At 44.4% G+C, this 27912-nt stretch overlaps 1 protein-coding gene across 3 annotated transcripts in view; it reads left to right on the top strand.

The window, feature by feature from the left end:
* The first annotated feature begins 294 nt into the window (after positions 1-294).
* LOC147030175 (G protein-coupled receptor 39-like) overlaps positions 295-27912 on the top strand; it is a 48646-nt gene continuing 21028 nt past the window's right edge. The window contains exon 1 of one of the 3 annotated variants that reach the window (XM_085873969.1): positions 295-1614. In XM_085873969.1, coding sequence (XP_085730095.1) covers positions 825-1614 — 790 coding nt within the window. In that variant the 5' untranslated portion in view covers positions 295-824. The remainder of the gene's footprint in view (positions 1615-27912) is intronic. The other 2 variants (XM_085873968.1, XM_085873966.1) reach the window with 2 other exon arrangements.

Here is a 27912-nt window from a genome sequence, read left to right as displayed (position 1 = left end):
TTGCTGCTTCCTTGCTCGACGCTCAGCATTTAAAAAAGGATGGAGCACGGACAAACAACCATAGGTTGGTAAACATAGCGCAGGCTTGATGTGCCTACAATGGCCTGCTGTGTTGAAGTTCTTTGTATTTGGGAACTCATCTTAGCATCTCATTGGGAGAACATTCTGAAAGGCTGTCGAAAGGAAAAATAAAAAGTTTAGGCTCTTAGTCACATGCACTGAATGAACAAAGTTTTATGTATTACTCAAGAAGAAAAAACAAACAAACATAACTCATAAAGGGCATCACAAAAGTTCCGCTGGCATCTGCTCAGGCTGTTGTTTGCTCAGCTCACGCGGTTAAACTTTAACCCTGCCTTTCAAAGTCGTCTCCACCATTTAAATAACCGCTCCATCAGTTTCCTGTTCGGAGGAAGGTGCATTTTTATACTCGCCATTCAGTTAGAAATCCTGAAAAGGTCTTGTCTGCGGTTCCTGTGACTGGTATCACATGTTTCCATGAATGCGCAGAAAGCCAAATCATATGGAAATGATCACGTGGTACTCATCGGGACACTTTGCTGGTAATTCGAACCTTTTCATTCCTGCTCTTTTGTTGGCTCATCATAATGAATAGTCGAGAAGATATATTATAATGGTTCACAACTTGTCAGAGGTCTTTGACGCAAATATTTTGAGAACATCCGAAGGTGGTGTCTGTAGGTGTCGAGTCAAAGTTCGCGTGTCGCTGTCATACGTGCCGTTTCAGTTTCCCTTTCCCATGGTAATTAGATCGATGTACTCACTTAATTAGCGAATTCGACTTGATTGATAATAATATACCGATGTCACGTAAAATGGATTGCGGTGGTGGCCTTCCCTTCGAGCTGAGTCATGCCGTCAAAGGTGTCCTTACGGCTGTGTACGTGGTGCTGTTGACCGTTGGGGTCTTGGGAAACTCCATCACTGTGTACCTGGCACTCGCGGTCCAGGGACGGAAAACGTGCCTGCAACGTGCTGTGCGTCTTCACATGCTCAGCCTGGCAATCTCCGATCTCCTCGTGCTCATTGTGGGCATCCCCATGGATCTGTCCGAGCTCGTTTGGTATCAATTCCACGGTCGAGACGGTATGTGCAAGACCTACTACTTTCTCTGGGAGATTTGCACCTACGCCACTCTGCTGAACATCTTGACCTTCAGCGCCGAGCGCTACCTTGCCATCTGCCACCCATTTCGGGCAAAAGCGTTGTCCGCTGCTCGGACCAGGGTCATGCTGTGCGTGGTGTGGTTGTTGGCTTTTTTCACTGGGTTTCCAATGCTCTTTGGCACAGGTATAGAGAACCCGTTGAAGTCGTTGTACAGTGATTGCCCACTGCTTATGAACATCACCATCTGTACGAGTCTCTCCGATAAACAAGGAATCTACCATGCGTTGGTATTTTCTTGTGTGATCACTTACATCTTCGTACTGATCGCCGTGGCCGTGGCTTGCATTCTCATGATTCGTACGATCATGGGTCTCAGGAGTGACTCCGTCAACCTGGACCATCATGGTGCTGAGCAACGCTGCTGCATGCGCAAAAGCAAAAGCAACGAAATGCAGATGGCAAAGAAGCAAAGCGTCATTATGCTCAGTGAGTGATTTTTGTTTTTTAAACCTTTCTTATTAGGGAAGTTTAAACTACATACGTGCTCACACACTAATAAATTCATTTACATGAGCTGTTTCATAGACCTCTGTCGTGTTTGCAAGGAACCATCCGTCTATTTGCGACATATGCACAGAGGAGTTGATGAGAAAATAATTAAAGATGACAGATAGGAGAGTGAAAGACTAGGGGAGTGTGGGTGGAGTGTGAAGATAGAAGAGAAAGAGAAATGTTTGGTGTTTATAGGGGTAAAGGGGAGGGGGTATACTATGAACCACCTGGAAGGCAGCGGGGGAGATAGGGGGGAGGGGTCAAAAAATTCCACCACATTTGTGTACGTAATAAGTATACAGCTCCTAAGAAAGCTTGTATGCTATGGCTGGTAAGGTGATAGCTGTGTCATTGTCATGATGGCTGTTTTTATCGAGGGGTTTTACTGCACCTGCGTGTTTGCGATGTCGCTTTGCCCTTCAACCTTTCTATATATATAGGACGATTTCCCTCCATCCTTCGGCCTCGATGCTCTTATCCTGCTGCTGCGCACAAGTGTCAAGTGTGCTTGTGAAAAATGTCATGGGACCATCTCGAGCTATGCCGAGATCATGCACCAAACAGGCATCCAGGCACAGCAGGTGCTTGTTTTGCAACCTGCCAGCAAGCTAATGAAAAGCAAAACTGGCCAGAGATTTGAAAACACGAGTTCAACATAGAGGAGGGATGGTAGCATAGCCAAGTGGTACGCACACTCGCTTCTGAGATGTCAAGGCTGGGTTTGAATCTCCGCTCAGCTACATAACCCTGGGAATGTTCACGTCAGTGTGTGTACCATTCATCTGATGAACCTTAAGCTGGGAGTCCTTAATCGGGAAAACGCCCACGAGAAATCGCAAAAATAAAAATAAAAACAACCCCGCAAAAAAAAACATGAAAAAAGAAACCAAGCATACACCCGCGAAAAACTGCGAACGCATGAAAAAATAGAAGTAAATAAAAAAACACGAATACGCCCACGAAAAAACCCCACGAATATGGCTGCGAAAAACTACAAAAACACCTGCAAACTAGAGGGGGAGCACTCGGGAGAGTGCAAAACCTCCGCCGCCAATACTGCTGGGTCACTCAAGTGAACCTTAAATCTTATTCATTAAATATGTCAACAGTGCTGACAGAGTTATAGTTCTTTTCTCCAACATTTTTTTTGGGGGGGGGGGGGGGGTTGGAAATCACTTAAAACATGCAGAAATGTTTTTTTTTGTTGAAATTTTTTTTTGTTGAAAAAACAAAATTCTGAAATTTTGTTGAAAAAAAAGTTGCAAAAATTTTTTTTTTCTCTAACAAATTTTTTTTGGGGGGGGGAGGTTGGAAATCACTTAAAATATGTGGAAATGCAAAAAAAAAAAATTTTCTCCAAATTTTTTTTTTGGTGGGGGGTTGGAAATCACTTAAAACATGTAGAAATGCTAAAAAAAAATTTTCTCTAAATTTTTTTAGGGGAGGGGGTAATTTTTTGGGGGGGTTGGAAATCACTTAAAAAATGTAGAAATGCAAAAAAAAAAATTGGGGGGGGTAACAATTCTGGGGGGGGGTTGGAAATCACTTAAAACATGGAGAAATGCAAAAAAAAAATTTTTTCTCGAACAATTTTTTTTTGGGGGGGGGGACCAAGTCCAAAATTAAATGGCATGATCCTTGGACCATACCTAACCCCCCCACCAAGTTTCATCAAAATCTGTCGAGGAGTTTTTCCGTAATACTGTTCACAAACAAACAAACAAACAAACAGAAAGGGGTAAAAACAGTAACCTCCATCCATCTTCGAAGATGGTGGAGGTTAAAAATGTGACTGCACCAAGCACAGGGGTGCAAAAATCTAGAACCAGGTCCCATTTTATCAACCACAAATACAGAGGTTCTGACAGTATATATTATATACAAGCAAATAAATACCACCTGTCACTTCACGGATGGAAATACTGGGGGGAGGGGGGAGAAAAGAGTGGCGGAGAGAGAGAGAGAGGGAGAGAGAGAGAGAGAGAGAGAGAGAGAGAGAGAGAGAGAGAGAGAGAGAGAGAGAGAGAGAGAGAGAGAGAGAGAGAGAGACAGACAGACAGACAGACAGACAGACAGACAGACAGACAGACAGACAGACAGACAGACAGAGAGAGCGAGACAGAGAGAGAGAGACGCAGAGAGAGAGAGACGCAGAGAGAGAGACGCAGAGAGAGACGCAGAGAGAGAGACGCAGAGAGAGAGACGCAGAGAGAGAGACGCAGAGAGAGAGAGAGAGAGAGAGAGAGAGAGAGAGAGAGAGAGAGAGAGAGAGAGAGAGAGAGAGAGAGAAAGAGAAAGAGAGACAGACAGACAGACAGACAGACAGACAGACAGACAGACAGACATACAGAGAGAGAGAGACAGAGAGACAGAGAGAGAGAGAGACGCAGAGAGAGACGCAGAGAGAGACGCAGAGAGAGACGCAGAGATAGAGAGACGCAGAGAGAGACGCAGAGATAGAGAGACGCAGAGAGAGAGAGAGAGAGAGAGACACAGAGAGAGAGTGAGAGAGAGAGAGAGAGGACAGAGACAGAGACAGAGACAGAGACAGAGACAGAGACAGAGACAGAGACAGAGACAGAGACAGAGACAGAGACAGAGACAGAGACAGAGACAGAGACAGAGAGAGAGAGAGAGAGAGAGGTGTGGGAGGATCATGCTGCATTGTACTGGGAGAGGGTAGAGCAAGGATGGGACAAAGAACAAAAGAGGGGTCAGGGTAGGGGAGTTACCAGAGAATATATGTGATGCTTTATGTAACACACACACACACACACACACACACACACACACACACACACACACACACACACACACACACACACACACACACACACACACACACACACACACACACACACACACACACACACACACACTAGAACACACTAGTGCTTGGCCGATATCAGCAATTTTTCGGGAATTGGCAGGTTGGAGTCAGTGTGATTCCTGACTAAAGTACGTACTGTATACAACCCAGAAACCTTGAGTAGCTTTTACTGAAAAACAACGTTGCATTTATAAAGACATTTAAGGGATATGTTCACAAACATTGTGTGATGGATGGGAAAAAAAATTTGGCTCGGTAATTTAGAAAACACGTTAATATGGCAAACGGCTGGGAAATCCAGTGTTATTTCACAACTCGCTCAGGGTGACGGAGCACGACGTACCACTGCTGCTTAATGTAGAACAACCCTGGAGACATCTCAAAGTTTAGTCACCCTTGACATAAACATTGCAGATGATCCGTAACGTTGCTTGCTCGTCTGAGCATGTGTCATGTCACAGCTTTATTTTAAAACATGTTTTTCACCAATTTGCTTTGACTCCCTGTAAAGCACTTCGCGAAACCTCTGAAAATATAGTCACAAATCTGGCAGTTGCTATGAATAAGCAGTTCCTCTGGGGGAAAGGGGGCAAGGTCAAGCAGTGAATGCATCAAATCATATAGCTCAATGAAGCTGGTTAATTTTGGCACATTCCTAAATATTTTGTTCACGCAATATAAATTGCCAAAGAGTAGAAAAAGATAAGTTTAATGTTTTAGAAGTTTCACATTTTCTTGTGTATACATGGAAAAGGAGGGAACATAGCCTTTCTTGCTTGAAGTAAATAAGAATATCGACTTAGTTATAAGACATAACATTATTTCTTTAAATTATCAAATTTCACTCCAGATGTCGACAGTTATTTAATCCGGATGATATCCGATCCTCAAAACCGAAATAATATTTCGATACACACTTTAATTAGTCCGTGAGAGAAAATCATAGAAAATTGCATCCTGTAATGGAGGAAATCACTCCAAGCTTCCAATTTGAAAATGATAGCACTCACAAAAGCGATGTATACAGGAATTTGTAGCAATGATGAACCAGCATTCAATCATATGAGTGAGGAAAGTAGAAAAAAAAACTTTATCGTTAAGAAATCGTTGTGGCCTGTTCCCAAGTTAAGGCATGGTTGAGTATGGCCAAAAAAAATGGTGGCTTCAGACCCCAGTGAGGTTCAGACCACCCCAAATGGTGGCTTCAGACAATGACTACCGGCTTGTTCGGATGATCGAGTCATTCGAGTATCCTGCATCGGAGTGGCGACCCGTCCAGGATTGTGCCCAATAGCCAAGGAAACTGCTTCGGCAGCACTGACGCTCTGTCCAGAGTATGGTTCCAATGGATGGATGGATATATATATATATATATATATATATATATATATATATATATATATATATATATATATATATATATATATATATATATATATATATATAAACATAAATAAATATATTATACACACACACACACACACACACACACACACACACACACACACACACACGCATTTAAAGGTCATTTTCCCCGCTAAAGCAGGGGTTAGCCTTGCGGGCCCCATGACAATCTTCTCCACTTTACCCTGTTTTCTGCATCTCCCCTTCTTAATCCCCTTGCCCACATTTCCTCTTCCACCACATTTAGCCAAGTTTTTCTCGGTCTTCCCCGTCCTCTACTTCCGACTACACTCATTTCCAACACTCCTCTCACCCAGTCACTTTCATCCTTCCTCAACACATGACCCAACCATCTCAACCTGTTTCTCTTCACAACCTCCATCACAGACTCTATTCCCATCATCTTCCGCAAGTCATCATTTGTCTTCCTCTCTCTCAACGAACCATTCGCATTTCCACCCTCTCCAGCATTTGTTGCTGCTCCATGTTCAGTACCCATGTCTCACTCCAATAAATCATCGCACTCCTCACACAAGTAGCATACACCTTTCCCTTCAGCTTCAACGACACTCCCCTCTTTGTCAGCACGCCACTCAGTTTCCGAAACTTCTTCCATGCACATCTCACTCTAGCAACCGTCGAAGAGTCTGATCCACCTTCTCCATTCAGCATGTCTCCGAGATAGCAAAATGTTTTCACCCCTTCCAGCTTCACACCATCTCCAAGATCCAACTCAACAATTCCTTCATCTGCTGCTCCCTCTATGCACACCTTACACTTGAATGTGGCTGCCACACTGGTTAATGACCCTCTCACCCCACTACATTTTCGATGAACCCATTCAGCACACATTGTACACTGAATGGAGTTCACTCCGACACCCTTCCTGCACACAGCACACGGCCACTTCCCAGTCCTTTCCACCTCACCACATGCTTTACCACTTGCCATCACCTTCGTCTTTCCGATATTCACCTTCAAACCTTTTTCCTCCATACATTCCTTCCACTTGTTCATCTTCTCCTTCAGTCCATCCAGACTCTCTGCAATCAAAACCAGATCATCTGCATACAGCAGCTCCCACGGTAAACCCTCCTTTACCCTCCGAGCCAGCACCTCCATCACAACTACAAATAGAAGTGGACTTAGTACCGACCCCTGGTGCACTCCTACCCTCACCTCAAACTCACCACTGTTCCCATCCTTCGTCCTTACGGCTGTGCGTGCTCTCTCGTACATGGCCATCACTACTCTGATCAACCATTCCTCCACTCCTAACTTCCTCAATGCCCATGTCATAACTTCACATGGGACCCTATCAAATGCTTTCTCCAGATCAACAAACCCAAAAAACAACTTCTTCCTCTTCTCCATGTACTTCTCCTGCAACTGCCTTACAATAAAAATCGCATCCGTCGTTCCTCTTCCTGGCATAAATCCAAACTGCATTTCGTCAATCTTTACCTTCTTCCTTATCCTCTTCTCCAACACCCTTTCCAATACCTTCATTCCATGTTCCAATAACTTTATTGCTCTATAGGAGCCACAGTCCAGAGGGTCACCTTTCCCCTTGTACAGAGGGACGAGGGTACTCAGTTCCCAATCCACTGGAATGCGGCCTTCTTTCACCACCAGATTACAGATCTCTGTCATTCTCTTCACACCCCAACTTCCCGCTGCCTTCAACATATCTTTCACAACTCCCGTTGGCCCTCCTGCTTTTCTACTCTTCATTGCTCTTGTAGCTTCCTCAACTTCCTTCTCAGTTATCTTCTCTGCTGATCCTAAAACTGGGTTACTCTCGATGTTTCTATCCCATTCATTTTTTACATTTAACAGCCTTTCCATATATCTCTTCCATCTTCCTTTAATTCCATCTGAATCCACAACAATTTGTCCCACTTCATCCTTCAAGCAACTCACCCCGTCACATCAAATCTCTCTCTCGCTATCTGCTTTGCAATCCTGAATACCGCTCTCTGACCCTCCTCCGAATCCAAGCGTTCTCCGAACATTTTCCTATGGGCCTCCTGCGCCTTTGCAACCTCTTTCTTTGCAGCCTTCTTGGCTTCCTTATAACTTTCATGTGCTGCCTCTTCTTCCACCGTATCCTTTGCCTTTTGCCATTCCTTGAACTTCTTCCTCTTCTCTTCAATCGTCTTTCCAACTTCATCATCCCACCACCATGTTTCCGAGTGCCTCGGTGGTCCTTTTGTCCATCCACATACCTCACCAACGGCTCCCAATAGACTATCTTTCATTGACATCCAACCACTTTCAAGCTCAACCACATCATCTTCAACCATACTCAGCCTCTCTCTTAATGCTTCCTTCACTGTCGCCTCTTTCAACCTCCACACCTTCATCCTCGGTTGGTACTTCACCCGCCGAATTCTCCGCGCACCTTTCACCCTTATATCGCAGACAACCAGGTGGTGCTGCGAAACAGTCTCCTCCCCTGGGATCACCTTTGTGTCCGGAAGGTTTCCCCTATCTCACCGACACACCATCAGGTAGTCAATGGTTGTCGTCAACCCACCTGACGTGTATGTAATAAGCTTATTATTCGCTTTCTGGAATTGAGTATTACAGATCAACAAATCAGCTCCATCAGCAAACTCCAAGATCCTTTCACCTTCTCCATTTCTCACACCATATCCATAACCCCCATGGACTCCCTCAAAACCGTCTGGACTCCTTCCCACATGTCCATTCAAGTCTCCTCCAACCACAACAACTTCTTCATCTTTCACATTTTCCATCAAGTTCTCCATCGCACGCCAGAACATGTTCTTCTCTTCATCGCTTCGACCGACCTGCGGGGCATATCCCGAGATGACGTTCACCAAGAGATTTCCGATCACGATTCTCACCATCATCAACCTTTCACTCACTCAAGTCACACTCACTACACTGTCTACAAACTCCTCAGAAAACATGACACCAACACCATGCACGCCTTCCGGGCACCCTTGCCACATAAACTTGTACTTCTGCCCCTGCCTTCCCTTCACCATTCTCACACCACTTCCCTTCCACCGTGTCTCCTGCACACAACATATGTCCACTCTTCTTCTGACCAATGTTTCAACCACTTCTCTAGATCTCCCTGTCATTGTCCCTACATTCCATGTACCAAACCTCAGAAACCGATCTCCACGTGGGGCATCAGACGATTGGTCATCATAAATGGAAAAATTTCCTCCCTTGCTTCGATCGGGTTCCCCACCTTGAGTTTTAAGGAGAGGGGGTGAGGACCCCCACGGGGTACTTCGGGCTGTACCCTGCCCATCAGTTGTACTCATCATGGTTTCCTTTTGAGGCGATGTCTTTATGGACGGATGCCCTTCCTGACGCCAACCCTTTTAGTCGCCTTTTACGACACGCAGGGATACGGTGTACCTATTCTGACCGGGGTACACACTGGAGAAAATATACACATATATATATATATATATATATATATATATATATATATATATATATATATATGAGAATCTGAGAATTTTTGAAGCGCTTCACCATTGAGAGATGGGGCCAACAACTATGTATAGCATGATATCTCAAAAAGTTGTGGATGAGTTGAACAGGTGACAAGAACAAGCCGATTTGATTTTGGTTAAGGTCCTGATTCAGATCAGACCTATCAGTGGGATACAAAATGTAAACTGTTCAGCCTGGCAGAGGTCTGCGCTTCAGCGAGGGCCGTTCAACTTTTCCTGCATGAAGAACATAAAATAAAGTATATTTTCTTGATTTATTAACATCATGAAATATACATTTTCATGGGTGAAACTGCAGAACTTTTGAAAAAAGGAAAAACGAAATTTTCCTCACGGAGTCCTGGGATATGCTCCCCCAGAACATTTTGAAAAATTGATGTCAAAATATGCATTTTCAGGATGATCCTGTCCATATTGTAACAATAAAAACGATGCAAATGAAAGTGATATTTGGGGAAAAACCCACACATGACGACACCAATCAACGACACACACACACACACACACACACACACACACACACACACACACACACACACACACACACACACACACACACTGGCTTTTATTAGTATAGATTATAGCATGAAAGCCAAAATGATGCTGCTACAGATCACAATGGCATGCAAGTTCTCCTTGAACTTTTGTGAGACGATTGAAAAAAAACTTCTACCGAGGATAAATAGTAAGTCCCGTCTCGGTGTTAACTCAAGCAGTCTTCAACAGCTATTATAAATCACGTACAAGGAATGAATGAATGAACATCACAATCTTCCATTCCGATCAGGGAAACCCCACCTTTTCCTTATCCCTGCCCACTTTTACAATCTCCTCTGTCTTCTTTCAACTTAATCTCTATATTTTCATTCCAAAGAACATCATCCCAATCACAAATTAATACTACACCATCAATGTAACAAAATAAAATGTTAACAAACACTCATAATGTAAACCAGTGGTTATCAAACTTTTTTTGACTACCGCCCCCTTCTATCCTCTTGGACCGGCTCAATGCCCCCTTGTCCTATCGTTCGTGGTCGGACACCCAGTGGGCAATAGGATAGTCCGAATTTATGTAGATAGGAAGCAAAAGTAACAGAAGCCAAATATTTCTGAATAATATTTTACTTTATTTTACTTTACTTTTCTATTTTATTTTGCACTACCTACAATGTTTCAGCAGAACAGGTCCAGGTGAGGCAAACTGGGAATCTGTTATCAAAGGCCCAAATACCGTTAGTGTGAAGGGTGGGCCTGGTGACTCGCTGCGAGATTACGAACGTCTGGCTCCATCTCAGTGAGGTAGAGATGCAGATCGCCCCTCTTGGTAATGTCAAGGCGGTTTCGATACTTGATCGGCAGCACCATCACGGTGCTGAACCCTCTTTCAACGAGGTATGTTGTGGGGAACGCCATCAGCAGCAGTTCTGCCTCTGTCCACATTGCAGGGTATTCGCCCCGTTCCAGAATCCAGAATTTGCCATATTCATGCTGCGAGAATCTTGCCTTCGCCTCATCATCATTCCACAAGTTGATAATTTCGTCCTGTAATTCGCGCTTCACATCTCGAATGTCACATTTGAATGGGTTGATCACCCATGCTGGCACCGACAGTTCTAGCACGTCTCTGAAACGCTGCTCCATATCTTAACGGATCTTCTCAAGGTGATTGCAATAAACGAGCAGCTCTTCATCAGAAACAGCAGTTTCCTTTGCCAACCGGGGAAAGCGGTACGTATCTCTGCGGCCGAGGATTTGTCTGTGCAGAGTCGCCTTGGTTACGAACGCGCCGATCACTTTCTTTGCTTTAATCAGTGTCATATGGTCACCCTGGAGTTGTTTGTTGACATCATTCAGTATAGTGAATATGTCCGCGAGGTAAGCCACATCATGCTCAATCACATTCACTTTCTCCGATAACTCTGTATCAATTTCCGACAGAAACTCGACCACTGTCGAGAAGAGGGCATGGAAACGGGTCAAACAAGTGCCTTTGGACAACCATCGAACTTCGGTATGCAACAAGAGCCTCTCGAATGGTTCATCATTCTCCTGGCAAAGCTGACGAAACAGCCAATCATACAGAGACGACACCTTGATTTTATTCACTGCTTTGATTACTATTTGGAGTGATGTATGAAGTCTGGTGCTGAGAGCTTTTGCTACAAGATGCTGGCGGTGCACGACACAGTGAATGGCGAACACGGACGGTACCTGGTTCTTCAGAGGCGCAATAAAACCACGCTGGTGGCCAACCATCACTGGTGCACCGTCCGTCGCGCAAGTGAGAATGTTCTCCATCGGCATGTTCTTATCAGTAAAGTACTTCTCCAACGTTTGGAAGAACCCTTCGTATCGGTCTGGAGAGTGCGGGCAAACAACAATTTCACCATTTCCTGAGCAGGGATGAAGCGAACGTAGCAGAGTAACAGAGCTTCAACTGTCACGCAAAGTGGACTCATCCAGCTGGATGGCGAAGTGCGTGCTTCTCAGCTCACAACACAGCTTATCTTCTACATCTGATGACATTTCATCAATCCGCATGGCCACGGAATCATTGCTGAGAGCAATCGACGAGAGAACTGGATACGGATCCTGGCCAATAACAGTTTTTATCACTTCCCCAACAACCGGTTTGATCAACTGTTCGCCGATTGAATACGGTTTTCCAGATCTGGCGATGAGCAATGACAGCTTATACGACACTTCCAGTCCTTTATCTACGAGCTTTTGGCTGGCTTTGAACATTGTCTTTACCGTGGATCGCTTCTCAAATTTCTCTTTCAGCGATTGGAAATAGCTGACCTCTGCGCGAGCCTTATCACTGTGCTTCTTACTCAGGTTCTCGCTCAGTCGAGATGGTTTCATTGTTTCATTGGACAGCGTGATACCACACAACAAACACATCGGTAACTGCGTGTTCGTCAGGGATGGAATGAATCCATACTTGATGTATTCAACGGAATACTGACGACACTTTTTCTTTGAGGCCGACATCTTGAAGCCGACCGGACGTGAAGCTTTTTTGAATAACGAAATCAATACGCCAAGATGTCCAAAGACTAACACCAGTGATCAGGCCAAACAATAATTATATATTTCCGGTCTCTGTTCAGCACGCGCATCGATTTTTCACCCTGCGTGTCAAAAAAACATTTTATTCACATTTCCAACGGTAGCTACAACAGGACGCGCCTATAACACAATGTCGCGCCGCCTCAGTACTCGCGCCGCCTCACCACTCGCGCAGCCTCACCATTAGCGCCGCCTCAGTACTCGCGCCGCCTCACCACTCACGTCGCCTCACCACTCGCGCCGCCTCACCACTAGCGCCGCCTCAGTACTCGCGCCGCCTCACCACTCGCGCCGCCTCAGTACTCGCGCCGCCTCACCACTCGCGCCGCCTCACCACTCGCGCCGCCTCACCACTCGCGCCCCCTCAGTACTCGCGCCGCCTCAGTACTCGCGCCGCCTCACCACTCGCGCCGCCTCAGTACTCGCGCCGCCTCAGTACTCGCGCCCCCTCACCACTCGCGCCGCCTCACCACTCGCGCCCCCTCACTACTAATTGCGCTGCCGGATCATCACACATGTATATGGTATTCACACCATGTGTGTATTTAAAAAAAATACACTGACTTGCATTGTTGGTAAACAAATCTGTAATATGCTTGAAGAAGTTGATGATTTTCAGAACAAATACATTTTAAAATGTGTTCATTATTTACAAAAAGGCCTACCTGTCCCATTGCCTGTCTTTAATTTCTCTCTGGACGGCGCCATGGCAAACGAGAAGGGCCGCAATGGGCATTGTATGGCCAATTTGCCGAATGGCGCCGGGTCACCTGTTCAGACTGCAGGAAGCCCAATGAGCGCTCCTAATCGCCGCTGCTCCTCAAAATCGCCAGTGCCCCCCAAATCATTGCCAGCGCCCCCCTCCCACTCGTGGAGTCTGGAGCGCCCCCCTGAAAGTTCCCAGCGCCCAATGGGGGGCGGTAGGGACCACTTTGAGAACCACTAATGTAAACGAACATAAATGCCATTCCAACGTGATAAATTCAATACAGACGAATCTGCCGGCGAGGAAAGGCGGATACACAACACCGACACACATACACGGTCTCCTGCCTGGCGGACACCGAATCACGGGAATGCACTTGTAAGATTTTGTACCCAACTACCTTCTACAAAAACAGCTCATAAAAACTACCATGGGAGTAATTCACATAATTGTGGTCATGTGATGTTATTACATTCGCATTTCACACCATCTGGATGAAATGGGTGAAGAAACGAATCAGCATTTCAGAATAACACAAATTCCCTATAATCGCAGCACGCCTTTCTGATGACGAACATGCGGAAAACTCCGAATTGGCCGTTAAAAAAATACGGATTTCCGTAAAATACGGAAGGAGTTTCACCTATGCATTTAATAACAACTAGTACGTGCCCGTGCATGCGTGCCCGTACGTGCAAAAAAAAAGAATTATGACGTGAATCGTGACGTCATAGCACCATGTCCCGTCATTGGTTGGTAAATAAATGGCCATAACTTGGGAACCGCTCGTCCGATTAATATCAAACCTTGAAAAGGCACATCCACAGGGCCCCAGCAATATACCTGGCAAGTTTCAATTCTATCGGACCAGGGGTTGTCGACAGACAGACAGACACACAGAAATTGCTGGAATGATGATAGATAATGATAAACTTGATACAATAATGTGATGGTGGTGATGATAAAGATGACTTGATGGAGGTGATGGTGATGATGATGTCGCAGGTTTGAGAGAGTTATTGCGTTGACGGCCCATATTAATTAGGTGAATAAATGTGAAAAATAGTTCACCAATCCACGATTATTTGACCGCAATGACCGCAGTTCGCAAACCTTGCCTCAATAAATTAATCGCAAGAGTGAATACACAAAGGGGAAACTCACGGACGGAAGGGCTCTTCTGTACGTATTTATTTGTTTATATATGCTTCAAAAACCAATGAACCAAATCCAAAATTTTGTGTGTTGCCCAAGGGTACTCCAAGTGTGGTTTCTGTCAGTGTAGCATATTCTGGGAGAGGCAGTTCAAGGTGGGGGAAAGGCCCCAATTCTCTCCATGTGAATGTGAATCGAATAGCACGACTTGGTGGTAACCGGAATTACAAATCTTCTTACATAAAAAGCTGAAAGGTCCACAGACACAGAACATCATGTTGGGTTAAAGTAACCAATATGGCTTATTTTAACACTTAATCGTGTTCCTTTCTTGAAGAAATACATTGGAAGGAAGATTTTAATAATATTTGGTGCACTTTACGCTGGATTGGCCCCGCACTCCAAAAATTAATCCAGATTGGTGCTGTCACTCCCCTGACATCATCTCTACCCCTGGTTCATACATATCCAGTCTGACAGCACCATCTACATAATGATTTTGACTCTCGTCATAATCTTGTGATTCCTCCGCATTGAGAATTTTATTGAGAATTAATTTTATTGAATTTTATTGATCAGGTATTCATCAACTTCACTTTCTTATGGATCTGAAGTGAGTTGTGCAGCTGTCATCCATTGCGTGCTGACAATCTTTCCATCGATTATGTCATGGCAGTTAATCTGGAATTTTTAGGGGCACCACCTGAGGGGTTTGCTTTTTTTTTTTTTTTTTGTATACCTTGGTCGAGGCTCGTACGAGAGCTAACACACAACTCACAGCAAGGAGGCATGAGACAAGAGGGACGGGAGTGGAAGGGACAAAACAGCGGGGAACAGACACATTAGGTGAACTGTGGAAGGGAGAGGGATGGGGATGGGACGGGGAACATGGCGAAGAGAAGATGGACATTTCAGGGACTTTCAGGAAGGAAAGCAGGAGAAATGAAGGAAGTGGGCTTGGGTGGATTATCGGGGGTAGAAAAGATCGAGGATTTGGATGGGGGAAGATAAGAGGTGGTGGTGAACAGCTGTTTTGAAAGCCTGGAGGGAAGAATGGGAAAGAATAGAGTGAGGAAGTTTATTCCAAAGGCGGGAAAAAAGAGGAATGAAAGAGTGAAGATGAGCAGTGATTCGTGATTTTGGTAGTTTTACCAGAAGGGGGTTGTTGGCGGACCTTGAGCGCCCTGTGGAAATGTGGTGGGGACAAATCGCAGAGAGAGCAGGGGGGCCAAGGCTGGAGAGGAGTCGGTAGAAGACAGAAAGACCACCGACCAACCTGCGATGATTGAGTGAGAGGCCCAAAGACTCAGCTTCATTGCGGGAGATGCCGATGATCTTCGACAGCGTGAAGCCGAGAAAGGTGGGAGGCAGGAGCACCAGCCCAGAGGGGAGAGCAGTACTCCATCAGGCTACGGACAAAAGCTTTGTAAGTGGTCAGGAGCTAAAGAGGGCCGAGGAAGGACTTAGCACGACGGAGGATTCCCAGTCGGCGACTGGCTTTTGAGGCGAGGTTGGAAATGTGACTTTCCCAGGAAAGGTCATGGCAGATAGTGAGACCTAGAAGCTTGAAAGAAAAGACTTCTTCCAGAGGATTGTTGAGAAAGTGGATGGGGGGGGGGGGTTTGTAAATGGTCCTTTCGAAGAGACATAGTGAGAGTGTGAGATTTGTCTGGATTGAAAGACATGTTCCACGTGTTGGACCAGTTTGTGATTTTATCCAGATCTGCAGTGAGCGAAGAAGCTGCTGCTTGCCGGTCTGAGGGATGACAGATGGTACGGCAGAGGGTGGAGTCGTCGGCAAAGAGAAATAGAGGATTTTCCAGAGAGTCCGAGAGATCATTGATGAAAACCAGAAAAAGAACAGGGCCCAGAACGCTACCTTGAGGAACTCCAGCTTGCACAGGAAGAGGGGATGAAAGAACTCCATTTAGGGCCACACGTTGACTGTGACAGGAGAGGAAGTCTGCGAGCCATGAGTGGAGATGGCCTTGAATACCATGGGAAGTGAGTTTGGTGAGTATGGCAGGGTGCCAGACTGTGTCAAAAGCACGTGATATGTCCAGGGATACGGCTCGGATTTCCTGTCTGGCATTGAGGACCTCCATCCATTGATGGGAGAGCAGAAGCAGCATATCCAGGGCAGAGTGACCTGGTTTGCTTTCTTTTTTTTTTTTCAACTGCAACACTTCAAAAGAATTATTACAATTAAAAACCACATTTAGTTCCTTCTTTATTACATCCATATACTGTATATATATATATATATATATATATATATATATATATATATATATATATATATATATATATATATATATATATATCGTCGCCATCTTCTTTCGGCTGCTCCCTTTAGGGGTCGCCACAGCGGATCATCCGTATGATCCGCATAGTGATTTGGCACATGTTTTACGCCGGATGCCCTTCCTGACGCAACCCTGCCTGGTCGCCTCTTACGACACAGGGATATGGTACACCTATTTTAACCAGGGTATACACCGGCCCAGTACACTGGTACTCATTTCGCCGACCTCGGAAGGATGACAGGCTGAGTTAACCCCCTGGTGTATTAATTCAGTGGCCCAACGGGGCTTGAACTCAGGACCTTTTGGATCCCAAGCCGCTGCCCAAACCACTGCGCAAACACCAGGCTCATATATATATATATATATATATATATATATATATATATATATATATATATAGATATATATATATATATATAGATATATATATATATATATATAGATATAGATATATATATATATATATATATAGATATATATATAGATATGTATATATATATATATACATATATATATATATATATATATATATATATATATATATAGATATATATAGATATATAAATATATATATATATATATATTTATATATATATATATATATATATATATATATATATATATATGATATAGATATATATAGATATATATATATATATATATATATATATATATATATATATATATATATATATATCTATATATATATATATATATATATATATATATATATATATATATATATATCTATATATCTATATATATATATATATATATCTATATATCTATATATATATATATATATATATATATATATATATATATATATATATATATATATATATATATATATATATATATATATATATATATATATATCTATATATCTATATATATATATATATATATATATCTATATATCTATATATATATATATATATATATATATATATATATATATATATATATATATATATATATATATATATATCTATATCTATATATATATATATATATATATATATATATATATATATATATATATATATATATATATCTATATATATATATATATATATATATATATATATATATATATATATATATAGATATATATATATATATATATATATATATATATATATATATATAGATATATATAGATATATATAGATATATATATATATATATATATATATATATATATATATATATATATTTATATGTATATATATATATATGTATGTATATATATATATAGTGTTGTGGTTACCAAATTCGCAAACCACCATTCAGGTCCCTTAGGTGAGATATCTCGGTAAGTATATGTGTAGTTAGGCCCAAACCCGTTGTCTAGTGGGAATACATGTCATTTATGCGTGCTGCGACTCTTCAGGATAGCCGTTTTTCTTTTACTATCTTTATTTTGGACCAACCGCCATTGTTACCACCACCAACCACAACATCAACCACCCACCGCGGCGCCGCTTCACGTCACACCTCGCAACCGTCGCATCGCCACCGTTCTTGCGCCGCTTGTGGGTACTGGTGTTGGACTCGTGCAGGGCGCGCGCTGAACAGCGTGTACAAAACTACGGATTTTCCGCTCCAAAAACGGATCAAAAACGACACACGCCCACTTTTGTTCCGTCCAATCGGTGAGCGAGGGGCGATTTGGGCGACGGGCGACGGACAAAGTTTAGGCAGGTAAATGGATTTGGACCGGACGGGTTCTCCACACGATCGTGTGTGTTAAGCTCCAACGGGCAAAGCACATGTGTTCGCGTTGGGAGCCCCTCGAGACGTGGGGCTTGTTTTTTTTTTTCTGCGCACGGTGACGTCATGGCTGCATGTGGGGTTGGAATCCGGCAGGAGGGGTATCCCTGCCGGATGGAACCGTCCAAGGAGGGACGAGGAACACGTGCAGCTGCATGACGTCACGGGCAGGTGCAAAGTGCGCGAGTTGCCGCGCTGGTGCTGCGCATGAAAAAAAAAAAAGCAAGCCTCACTTTCGGGTGCACAGGATTCCTGGGCAAGGGGTGGAAGACCCCCTTACCTGGGCACAGGATGGAAACTAGTTAGGGGGAAGGGTTAGCTTAGTTAGACCGACTTCATGGGGCAGGGGTAAGTCCTCATGGAGTCCGTGGAATGGATTAGTTAGAGGGATTGAACCAGATTTAGGATGGGAAAATGGGAAATTGATTTTTGGGACATTTGAGGACAGTGACAGACTTTGGATGTGTAGTGGGGACGTAGTTTTGCTACGTAGTGTTAAATGGAGCGTGCTATAGTTTAAGGGACGACGTGGGAGCACGAGTTAGTTAGGGGATGTAGTTGGAAGGATGGCAGAGTTCAGCGGTGTGTGTGTTGAAGAGTTGGAGAGTTGTGAGGTGAGTACATGTTGAGTGAGTGAGGCCAGCGGGTCTGTGTGTATGGAGTGAATGGGGAATGCATGGTGCGATGAGTGATTGGGGGAGGAGTGACTCCCGCCCAAGGGACCCCGGGGTCAGTGTAGAGTGAGTTAGCTGGGTTAGTCAAATTGAAAAATGGAGGTCGTTTTGCTGTTGGTGGGAAAGTAGGCTCGAGACCCATTTGGAGGGGTGCAGGAGCCCTGTTGACGGGCTTGGGAGCGTGGCTGCGAAAGGTGAGTATCGCTGAGTGGGTACCCCGGGCACCAGGCTAGTCGACCGCGGTAGGCCATGGGCCCATGGGGGGCCGGGATAGCGTAGTGGGCACGGGTGCGCCTGCTTGGTGCGGGGGCCCGGGGCGCCATTAGCCGCGTGGGCAGTGTTGTGGGCAAGGGTGACCCTCGGAAAGGGGCCCGGGAAGCCAGCCTGCCACGTGTGCGTTTCAGGGGAGGTGCCATGGGGGGCACTCCCCGGTGTTAGGGAGCTGGTAGGCTCGGAGGCAGTGTAGTGCCCGGGGGTACCATAGCGGGAGATTCGGCAGAGGGTCGTGCCTGCCAAAGGGAGCCACGTGTCCCAGCCAGGAGACCGTGTGAGGGCACGGAGAGAAAATTGGGGGGCGAGGCCCGAAATTGTGAGGACACCAACACAGGCGACGGGAATCTGGGTTGTTAGAACCAATAGTTTAAGCGAGAGGCGCTTGTTGAAAGCCCCGGGGTAGTTTAACAGTTAAATGGTTAGGGTAGATTAGGAGATGTACCCCTCCGCACCATCCATCCCCTCGCTGTCGTTGTGGGCCGCTGGACCCACTTGGTGTTAAGATCGCTGAACTCTGGGGAGGCCATTCTGAGGCTTCGTTGGGCCTCGACACAGGACGCTAGCTCTCCCTTATTCCCCTCCGGGAAGGGAACGTAGGGGTTGGGAGTAGGCTAGGTGACAGGATAGGTTAGCCGAACAAGGACGATAAAGGGGGTTAGGGGACGATTTATAGTGGGGAAGTAAAAATAAAAACAACAAAAAAATAAGTTGGGGCTAAATTGGGGTTTGACAAATTAAGGGAGTGGGTATGTACAGTGACAGGCAAAGGCGATAGGTGGGAGGGAGACAGGTAGGTAGGTCCGAGCCCGCCTTCCAAGTGGCCAGCACCACCGCCCTCCCTCCACCAACCAACCCTGAACGGCAAAGGCTGGCCAGCTTCATCTGCTGGCTGTGTTACTGCAAGGCCTGTGCCGGCCCACTTCATCTGCCGGCTGGCTGTTTTTCTTCAAGGCCTGTGCCGGCCAACTTCATCGGCAGCTGTTGTTTTGCTGCAAGGTCTGTGCCGGCCCACTTCATCTGCCGGCTGGCTGTTTTTCTTCAAGGCCTGTGCCGGCCAGTTCATCTGCCGGCTGTGTTTGCCTGCAGCGGCCTTCTTCTGCGGGCTGTGTTTGCCTGCTGCCTTTGCCATGCCATGCCCACTGCCCATGTTCACCAGCCCCGTTCAATTTTTGCTTTGCCCCCCCTGTTCATTGCCATGTGCGCCAGGATCAAGGCAACAGTTTGCAAGCTGCGAGAACTGCCCTGTTGGCAGCTACAACACGGGCCTGCAGTGGAGGCCCGTGCACCGTGTTTGTGTTCATCCATCCATTCGTTGTGCTCATTGCGTGTGCCACTTGAGCTGGCACGGAGACTGCGTTTGTGCAGCCCATGCACCGTTGTGGTTCACTGCGTTCAGTTCAAAAAGGAAGGCCTTGGACTGCGTGTGAGCAGCCAGCCACGTTCCCTGTCACCTGCATTGTTTGAGCCAGAGACTGCATGTGGGCAGCCTGGCTCCCTGCTAACTGCTTTTCTTTTGCAGAGTTCATTGATCCTGGGCCATGGTTTAGTGTAAAATTTGTAAGTTAAGGTTAAGATGTACTGTACATATGAGTGCGCCCCCGGCATGTATGTCTTAGCGCCGGCAATTTTATTTTAGTCATCCGTGTGAGTGAGTTTGTTTAGGTAGTTACGCAGCCCTCAGGTTATTTATTTTGGGGACACGAATACCATGAATGTCGCACTCAGGGATCCGTAGGTAAAATGTACTAGGGGAAAACTACACATGATGGCACACGAAAATTTGACGACTCGGGACGAGTCTGTAAAAAGGGGAGGGGGTAGTGTTGTGGTTACCAAATTCGCAAACCACCATTCAGGTCCCTTAGGTGAGATATCTCGGTAAGTATATGTGTAGTTAGGCCCAAACCCGTTGTCTAGTGGGAATACATGTCATTTATGCGTGCTGCGACTCTTCAGGATAGCCGTTTTTCTTTTACTATCTTTATTTTGGACCAACCGCCATTGTTACCACCACCAACCACAACATCAACCACCCACCGCGGCGCCGCTTCACGTCACACCTCGCAACCGTCGCATCGCCACCGTTCTTGCGCCGCTTGTGGGTACCGGTGTTGGACTCGTGCAGGGCGCGCGCCGAACAGCGTGTACAAAACCACGGATTTTCCGCTCCAAAAACGGATCAAAAACGACACACGCCCACTTTTGTTCCGTCCAATCGGTGAGCGAGGGGCGATTTGGCCCCGCCTCCAGGGCGTTGGAGGGCGGTCGCTATATGCAAATTCATGGATCAAAATGCATTCACGCCCACTTTTTCTTGGGCCAATGGGGAGCGAGGTGAAAGGTCGAAGGCAGGGGGTCAAAGGCGAAGCCACGGGGCTTATATAAGCGACCGCGTTTGTCAGTAGAGCTGAGTTAAGACTTCGCAGTCGGTGGAGTTGGGAAGAGGAAGAATTGGTTGTTGGTCGTCATCGTTGTCGTGTGCGTTGGAGTCGGAGCGAAGAGGACGGAGCTGTGGAGAGGCGGCGAAGGCAGACGAGGGGGTGCTCGCGTCGTGCCGGGAGCTGCACACCAGGGAGGCCAACGGCGCGACCTGGTCGAGGTGGAGACGCTCGTCGCGGGACTCGAGGCAGAGTAAAAATCCTCCTTACCCCGAGCATCAGCAACCCCCTCCTGTTTCCCCCCGCGCTGAGATAGTGCGACCAAGGGGGCCCCTTTCCCACCCCCTACCAGACACTGCCCGCGAGGCCCGCGGAGTTGAGGCACCATCGCCGCTCCGCGTCTCATCACCAGACGGGTAGGCCCGACCCGGTCTCGGCCTCAGGCCCGCCTCATCCTGGAGGGTGGTTCTCTTTTCTTTTGCTTTGGGAATATGTGTTGTCGGCGCCGTCTGTGAAGTAAAATTGTATAAGTGTTGCCGTGTGCTCGCGTAATCGGTATTAGATCTGCATTGTCGCATTTGCTTTTTGTCTTCCTCTTTTCTATGTGCTTTTGGTGGAATTGTATATGTGTGCTTTCCATTCATCGCGAATAAATGTGCTTTGTGTTGAACTGTTTCCCGCCTCGCTTCGTCATTTCTTTCATTGAATCCTCATCTTGCTTCACGTAAAGGGTTGGTGGTGGGCTGAATACGCCCGATAATTAATCGAACCGTCGAGGCCGACGATAACACCGCTCGGTTATCCCGATAGTACGGAACAGGTCGCTTAAGTGGCCCGTGTCCGAAGTCGACCTGCGGCGAGGTGCGATCGCCCGGTCTACCCTCCGTGTGGGTACTTAGGTAGGTCGAATTTGGCGAGCAACGCTATCCCACGTGGGGGCCGATTGGCTCGATCGCGGTGAGACCGAAAGGTCCATCCGTGACTGGTTCCCGGCGTTAGTCCGAGAGGGTCACGACTGGATTGTCCGTCCGGTGGGCGACGTGCCGCGATTCGAGTTACGTAGCCGTCGGCACGCCGGCGGGCGCGAATCCGTAACAATATATATATATATATATATATATATATATATATATATATATATATATATATATATATATATATATATATATATATATATAATGTTTTGTATAAGATTGTGGCAGTTGGGATTACACATTTTTAGATCCTCGTGGAGGATCTCTAAGTCTTACTTACGTTGTTGTTCTTCATCTTCTTGTTGTGGACTTTTTTGTTTCACATCCTACAGTTTTCATCGAAACTTCCTGAAACTTTGAGTATATATGTAAAAATACCCTGCGCAGACAATAACCATCTCCGATTTTGAAAATTCCTCCTAGAAAAAAAGTTATGACGTCAAAATATCTCCGCTAATGGAAATCGCCGAAAAAATTATCTCCGAAACTAGGCAAGCTTTTTGAATTCTGTTTGTGGGAATCGAACAGGGCATTAGCAGAGATGAATTACCGCACATATGACACATCACTATGGCGTCATATCAATTTTTTATGACGTCATTCCTATTTTTGACATTTTTTTGTTTCACAACCCAGAGTTTTCATCGGATCTTCGTGAAACTTGCCATGTATATGCAGAAAGCCCACGCGCAGGCAGTAACCATCTACAATTTTGGAAATTCTTCCGAGAAAAAAGTTGACGTTATAATATCGCCGCTAATGGAAATCGCCTATACCATTATCTCCGAAACTAGGCAAGCTGTTTGAATTTTGTTTGCGGGAATCAAGTCGGGCATTAGCACAGATAATTTATCGCAAACCTGATACATCACAATGACGTCATATTCGTTTTTATGACATCATCATAAAGAGGTCGAGGATCTTAGCTCATTTGAGCTTGTTAAATAAGAAGAACGTGCTTCCAACTAAAAGTAAAGATCGACTCCGCTAATTTGAGCAAAAATGCAAGAGCAGTCCCAGTCTCAAGGACTTAGGCATTATGTCTTCGGGTCCACAGCCAGCTTCCTCAGGCACAATAAAATGTATATATTCACATCAAAAAATAGGACCATGGACTTGTAGCTTATCTGGGCCCTGGCCTAATGCTGTTCCCCAAATTTGGGAGAATTCTGACTGGTGGGTCTTATCAGGAAGATTTTTGAAGGAATTTTCTCGATTTTTCAAAAATGTTATTAAGTCCTCCATTTTGACACACTTCAGGTCGTGTGATTGACATGATCTCCACAATTTAACATCACGACCCTGTCCTAATGTTGTCACCCAAATTTGGTAGCATTCTGATGGGTGGGTCTGGCGAAGAAGATTTTCAAAGGCATTAATGCAATTTTCCCAAAAGTTGACAAAGTCGGCCATTCCGACACACTTCCGGTCACGTGATCCGCATGACTTCCACAGTAAAATTTACATCTCTACCCTTTCATAATGTAACCCAAATCTGTTGGCATTCTGACTGGTGGGTCTGGAGAGGAAAATTTTTGAATAAATTTACCAAGTCAGCCATTTTGACTGACTTAAAGTCATGTGACCAGAACGAGCTTTGCAATTCCTGTTACCAGTTGCGAGAGGAACGTTGCTGCAAAATTTCGGTTGGATCGGCTGAGTGGTTTGGCCGGAGAAGTCCAAAAAATTGATGGACAGACAGACGATGCGCAGTGGCAATACCTTATCTGGAATATAATTCCAGATAAGCTCAAAAATTGTGTCTGTGGGACTTCAAACAACTTGAAAATATGCATTACAGTGATGATGAAATCTGAGTGACAATAATTCAAAATTTTCAAAATGCTTAATTTCATTCATTTTAAGAAGAGGTTCAAACCAAAGCATCCAGCACTTAGCTTCACAGAAAAGTGGGAGTAATTTTTAGCTCACCTGGAACTTCATTCCATGGAGCTTATGGGATGGTGCGTCATCCGTCCACAAATACTTTCAACTTCTTCTCTGAAACTACACATACGATTTTGATGAAACTTTACCACAACGTTCATCACCGATTTAACTTTGGTCGTATGTACTACCAAAGTTTATTCATACCATAAAGAAGAAAAAAAGTATATATGTATATATATATATATATATATATATATATATATATATATATATATATATATATATATATATATATATATATATATATATATCTGTATAATAATTTTTTAAAAACAGGCCCTAACGGGGTCTACAGGGTTTGCTTCCCAAAATAAGTTCTTGCTTTGTTCTCAGAAATTGCATATGCAATTTTGATGAAAGGTGACCACAATCTTCATCACTCATAATGTCTTAAAGTTTGTTCACGGCATAAAAAAATTGTTGGGGTCTGAGGGGGTCTGTGGAGGGAGTTTATGGTGGGATTGCCTTCCCCAGAGATATTTGCTTTCTTAGAAATGACACACACAATTCCAACGAAACTTGACTACAACCTTCATCACCCATGGTGTATCAAAATTTCTTCATCCAACCATCAATTGTGCCCATACTCTGTGCAGAGGATTGTTGCTGCCGAAGCAGTCTCCTAAGCTATTGGGCACAATCCTGGATGGGTTACCACTCCAATACAAGATACCAGGAAGCTGGTATATGGTACTAATTTTTGCTGACCTCAGAAGGATAACAGGCTGAGTCAACCCCACCTGGTATCAATTCAACAGCCAAGTGGGATTTGAACTCAGGACCCTAGGACCCCAAGCCCACCACTCCAGCTTTTGAGCAAAGTTTCTTCATGACAATCGAAAAATCGAGCTCTAAGAGGGTCGAGTTGGGGGGTCCCCCCCTCAAAAAAATTGTTTTTGCTTTCTTTGAAACCACACACACATTTTTGATGAAACTTGACCACAACCTTTATCACCCGTGATGTACCAAGGTTTGTTCATGGCATTAAAAAATAATCCATAGGTATTTACTTTCTTCTCCATTATATATTTTGTGGGTAATCCATGCCGACCAGTGGTTCCCTGGTTATCTTATCCAGGTGCTCGCAGGTGAGCACCCAGGGGTATTTCCCCTATGTTTATGCCGTCGGAGGCGAAGTCGACGGTGGCATTATGTTTTCGGGTTGTCCGTCCGTACGTACCTTCATGCGAATTTTGTTTTCTCTGTAACCGCTTATCCGATTGACACAACATTTTCACCATAGATGCGATGGCTCATGCAGAATGTTTTAATGATAACTATAACGTCATAGGTCACGTGGGGTGGCAGCCATGTTAGAAAAACAGAAAACTTTGGACCTCTGTGTCTCCTAAACCGCACCATGGAAAAAAAATGAAACGTGGCACCTTGCAACTACTCTGCATTTGTGAATAAGTGTGATATGACGATGAGGTCATCAGTGAAGTGGTCTCCCGGTCAAAATTTGACACAAAGAATGCTGCATTCGATAGGTATGAAAATTTAAGAGGTTCATCTCGGGAAATATTTGAACACAGAAAAAAAATTATGACGTCATCCATCACATGGTTTAGCAGCCATATTGTTTGATTTATTTATTTATTTATTTGTTAAGGAAAAATCTTCTTCTCTAGAACCGCTTTACAAATCAAAGTGAAACTGCACACAAATGATTGACTAGCCATGCTGAATAAAGTTTGATAACTATGACGTTGGAGGTCACATGGTCTGGTAGCCATCTTGGATTTACCCTCAAACCTTCAAAAATCTTTTCCAGAATGGCTGGACAAATTGAGGCAAAACTTCACAGACATGTTCTTCATGACTTGGGGATACTCGGGTGATAAAGAATAATTGATGTCAAGTGGTTCGGCGGCCATATTGGATTGAAGAAAAATATTCATGTTTTCTCTGGAACCACTCATCTCATCGAAGCGAAATTTGCCAAGCATCATAAAGTGTGTAAAATGACGTCATCACATGTGGTGTGGCTGCCATGTTGGATAGAAAAATGAACCGTATCCGATCAAAACAAAACTTCACACAAGTGATCCTCTACTAATTCCTGAGCAGATTCAAAATTTTCAATGACATCAGCCACGTGGTTTGGCAGCCATGTTGTTTCAAAACAGAAAATTAAAAAGCCTTTTTCTCCAAAACCGCTTAACGGATCAACGTGAAGCATGTTGCTTTACATGGAGCAAGGACATTGGATCATAACTGCAAAGTCTAGTATTGATAGGTTAAACGGTTTCAGAGAAATAATTGTTTAATTATAACCTTAAAACCATAGAAATTTCACAAAATTTTCACCATAGATGCGACTTCTCATGTATTATGTTTTTGTGATAACTAGGGCATCAGAGGTCACGTGGTGTGGCAGCCATGTTAGAAAAAAGGAAAAACTTTGGACTTCCGCATCTCCGAAAGCGCTCCATGGAAAAAAATTGAAACTTGGCACATGTGAAGTACTGCCCATGGGAAACAAGGGTGATTTTTTTTTGATGATGTCATGCATGGCTTTGTTTTGATGTCATAATTCCATATATCAAACTCTTCATCTGATCAGTATGAAAATTTTTAAAGGTTTTCTAGGGCTAAATTGTAATTGGCAAAAAAAATGGTGTGTATATATATACATATATATATATATATATATATATATATATATATATATATATATATATATATATATATATATATATATATATATATATATATATATATATGTCTGTGTGCATGCGTGGGCATGTGTTGAGCATTAACAAAAACAATCCCCCCAACTTTCCCTCCTGCAAGGAAATTCTCTCTGGATGTATGTGTGCATCTCTGAAAATCGAGGTCAGACCCCATTACTGGAGTGGATACCAGGAAGCAAGTGTCACACCAGCTATTGCTGCATGCATCCTGACCAAAAGGAAAAGCCTGCCACACATTAACCTGACTGTAGTACACAAAACAGTTCTGGGGGTCGCCAGGAACAATTTAAATTTATAAAAGGCTCTTCTATCTAAACAGTTGCATCGGCTCTGCCTATTAGGTATGAGCTTAGCAGAGCGACAGCCCTCTACATCTCCATCGGACTGTACTGCAGTCAATACCAGGAAGATAATTTAATTCTCAGTTTTATACACCCTGGCTCATGCATCCCTGGCAACAGGACCTGAAGCCAGGTTTTGCAGGGGCAGTCCGAGGAAACCCGGGATGGTTGACAAAAATGCTTTTGGGCTA

The sequence above is a fragment of the Eptatretus burgeri genome, chromosome 3 (genome assembly GCF_056783735.1).
Source record: "Eptatretus burgeri isolate ZD-2024b chromosome 3, Ebu_testis_v1, whole genome shotgun sequence".
Taxonomy (NCBI): Eukaryota; Metazoa; Chordata; class Myxini; order Myxiniformes; family Myxinidae; genus Eptatretus; species Eptatretus burgeri.
The sequence above is the reverse complement of the archived record's forward strand: the minus strand, read 5'-3'. Positions and strand labels throughout refer to the sequence as shown.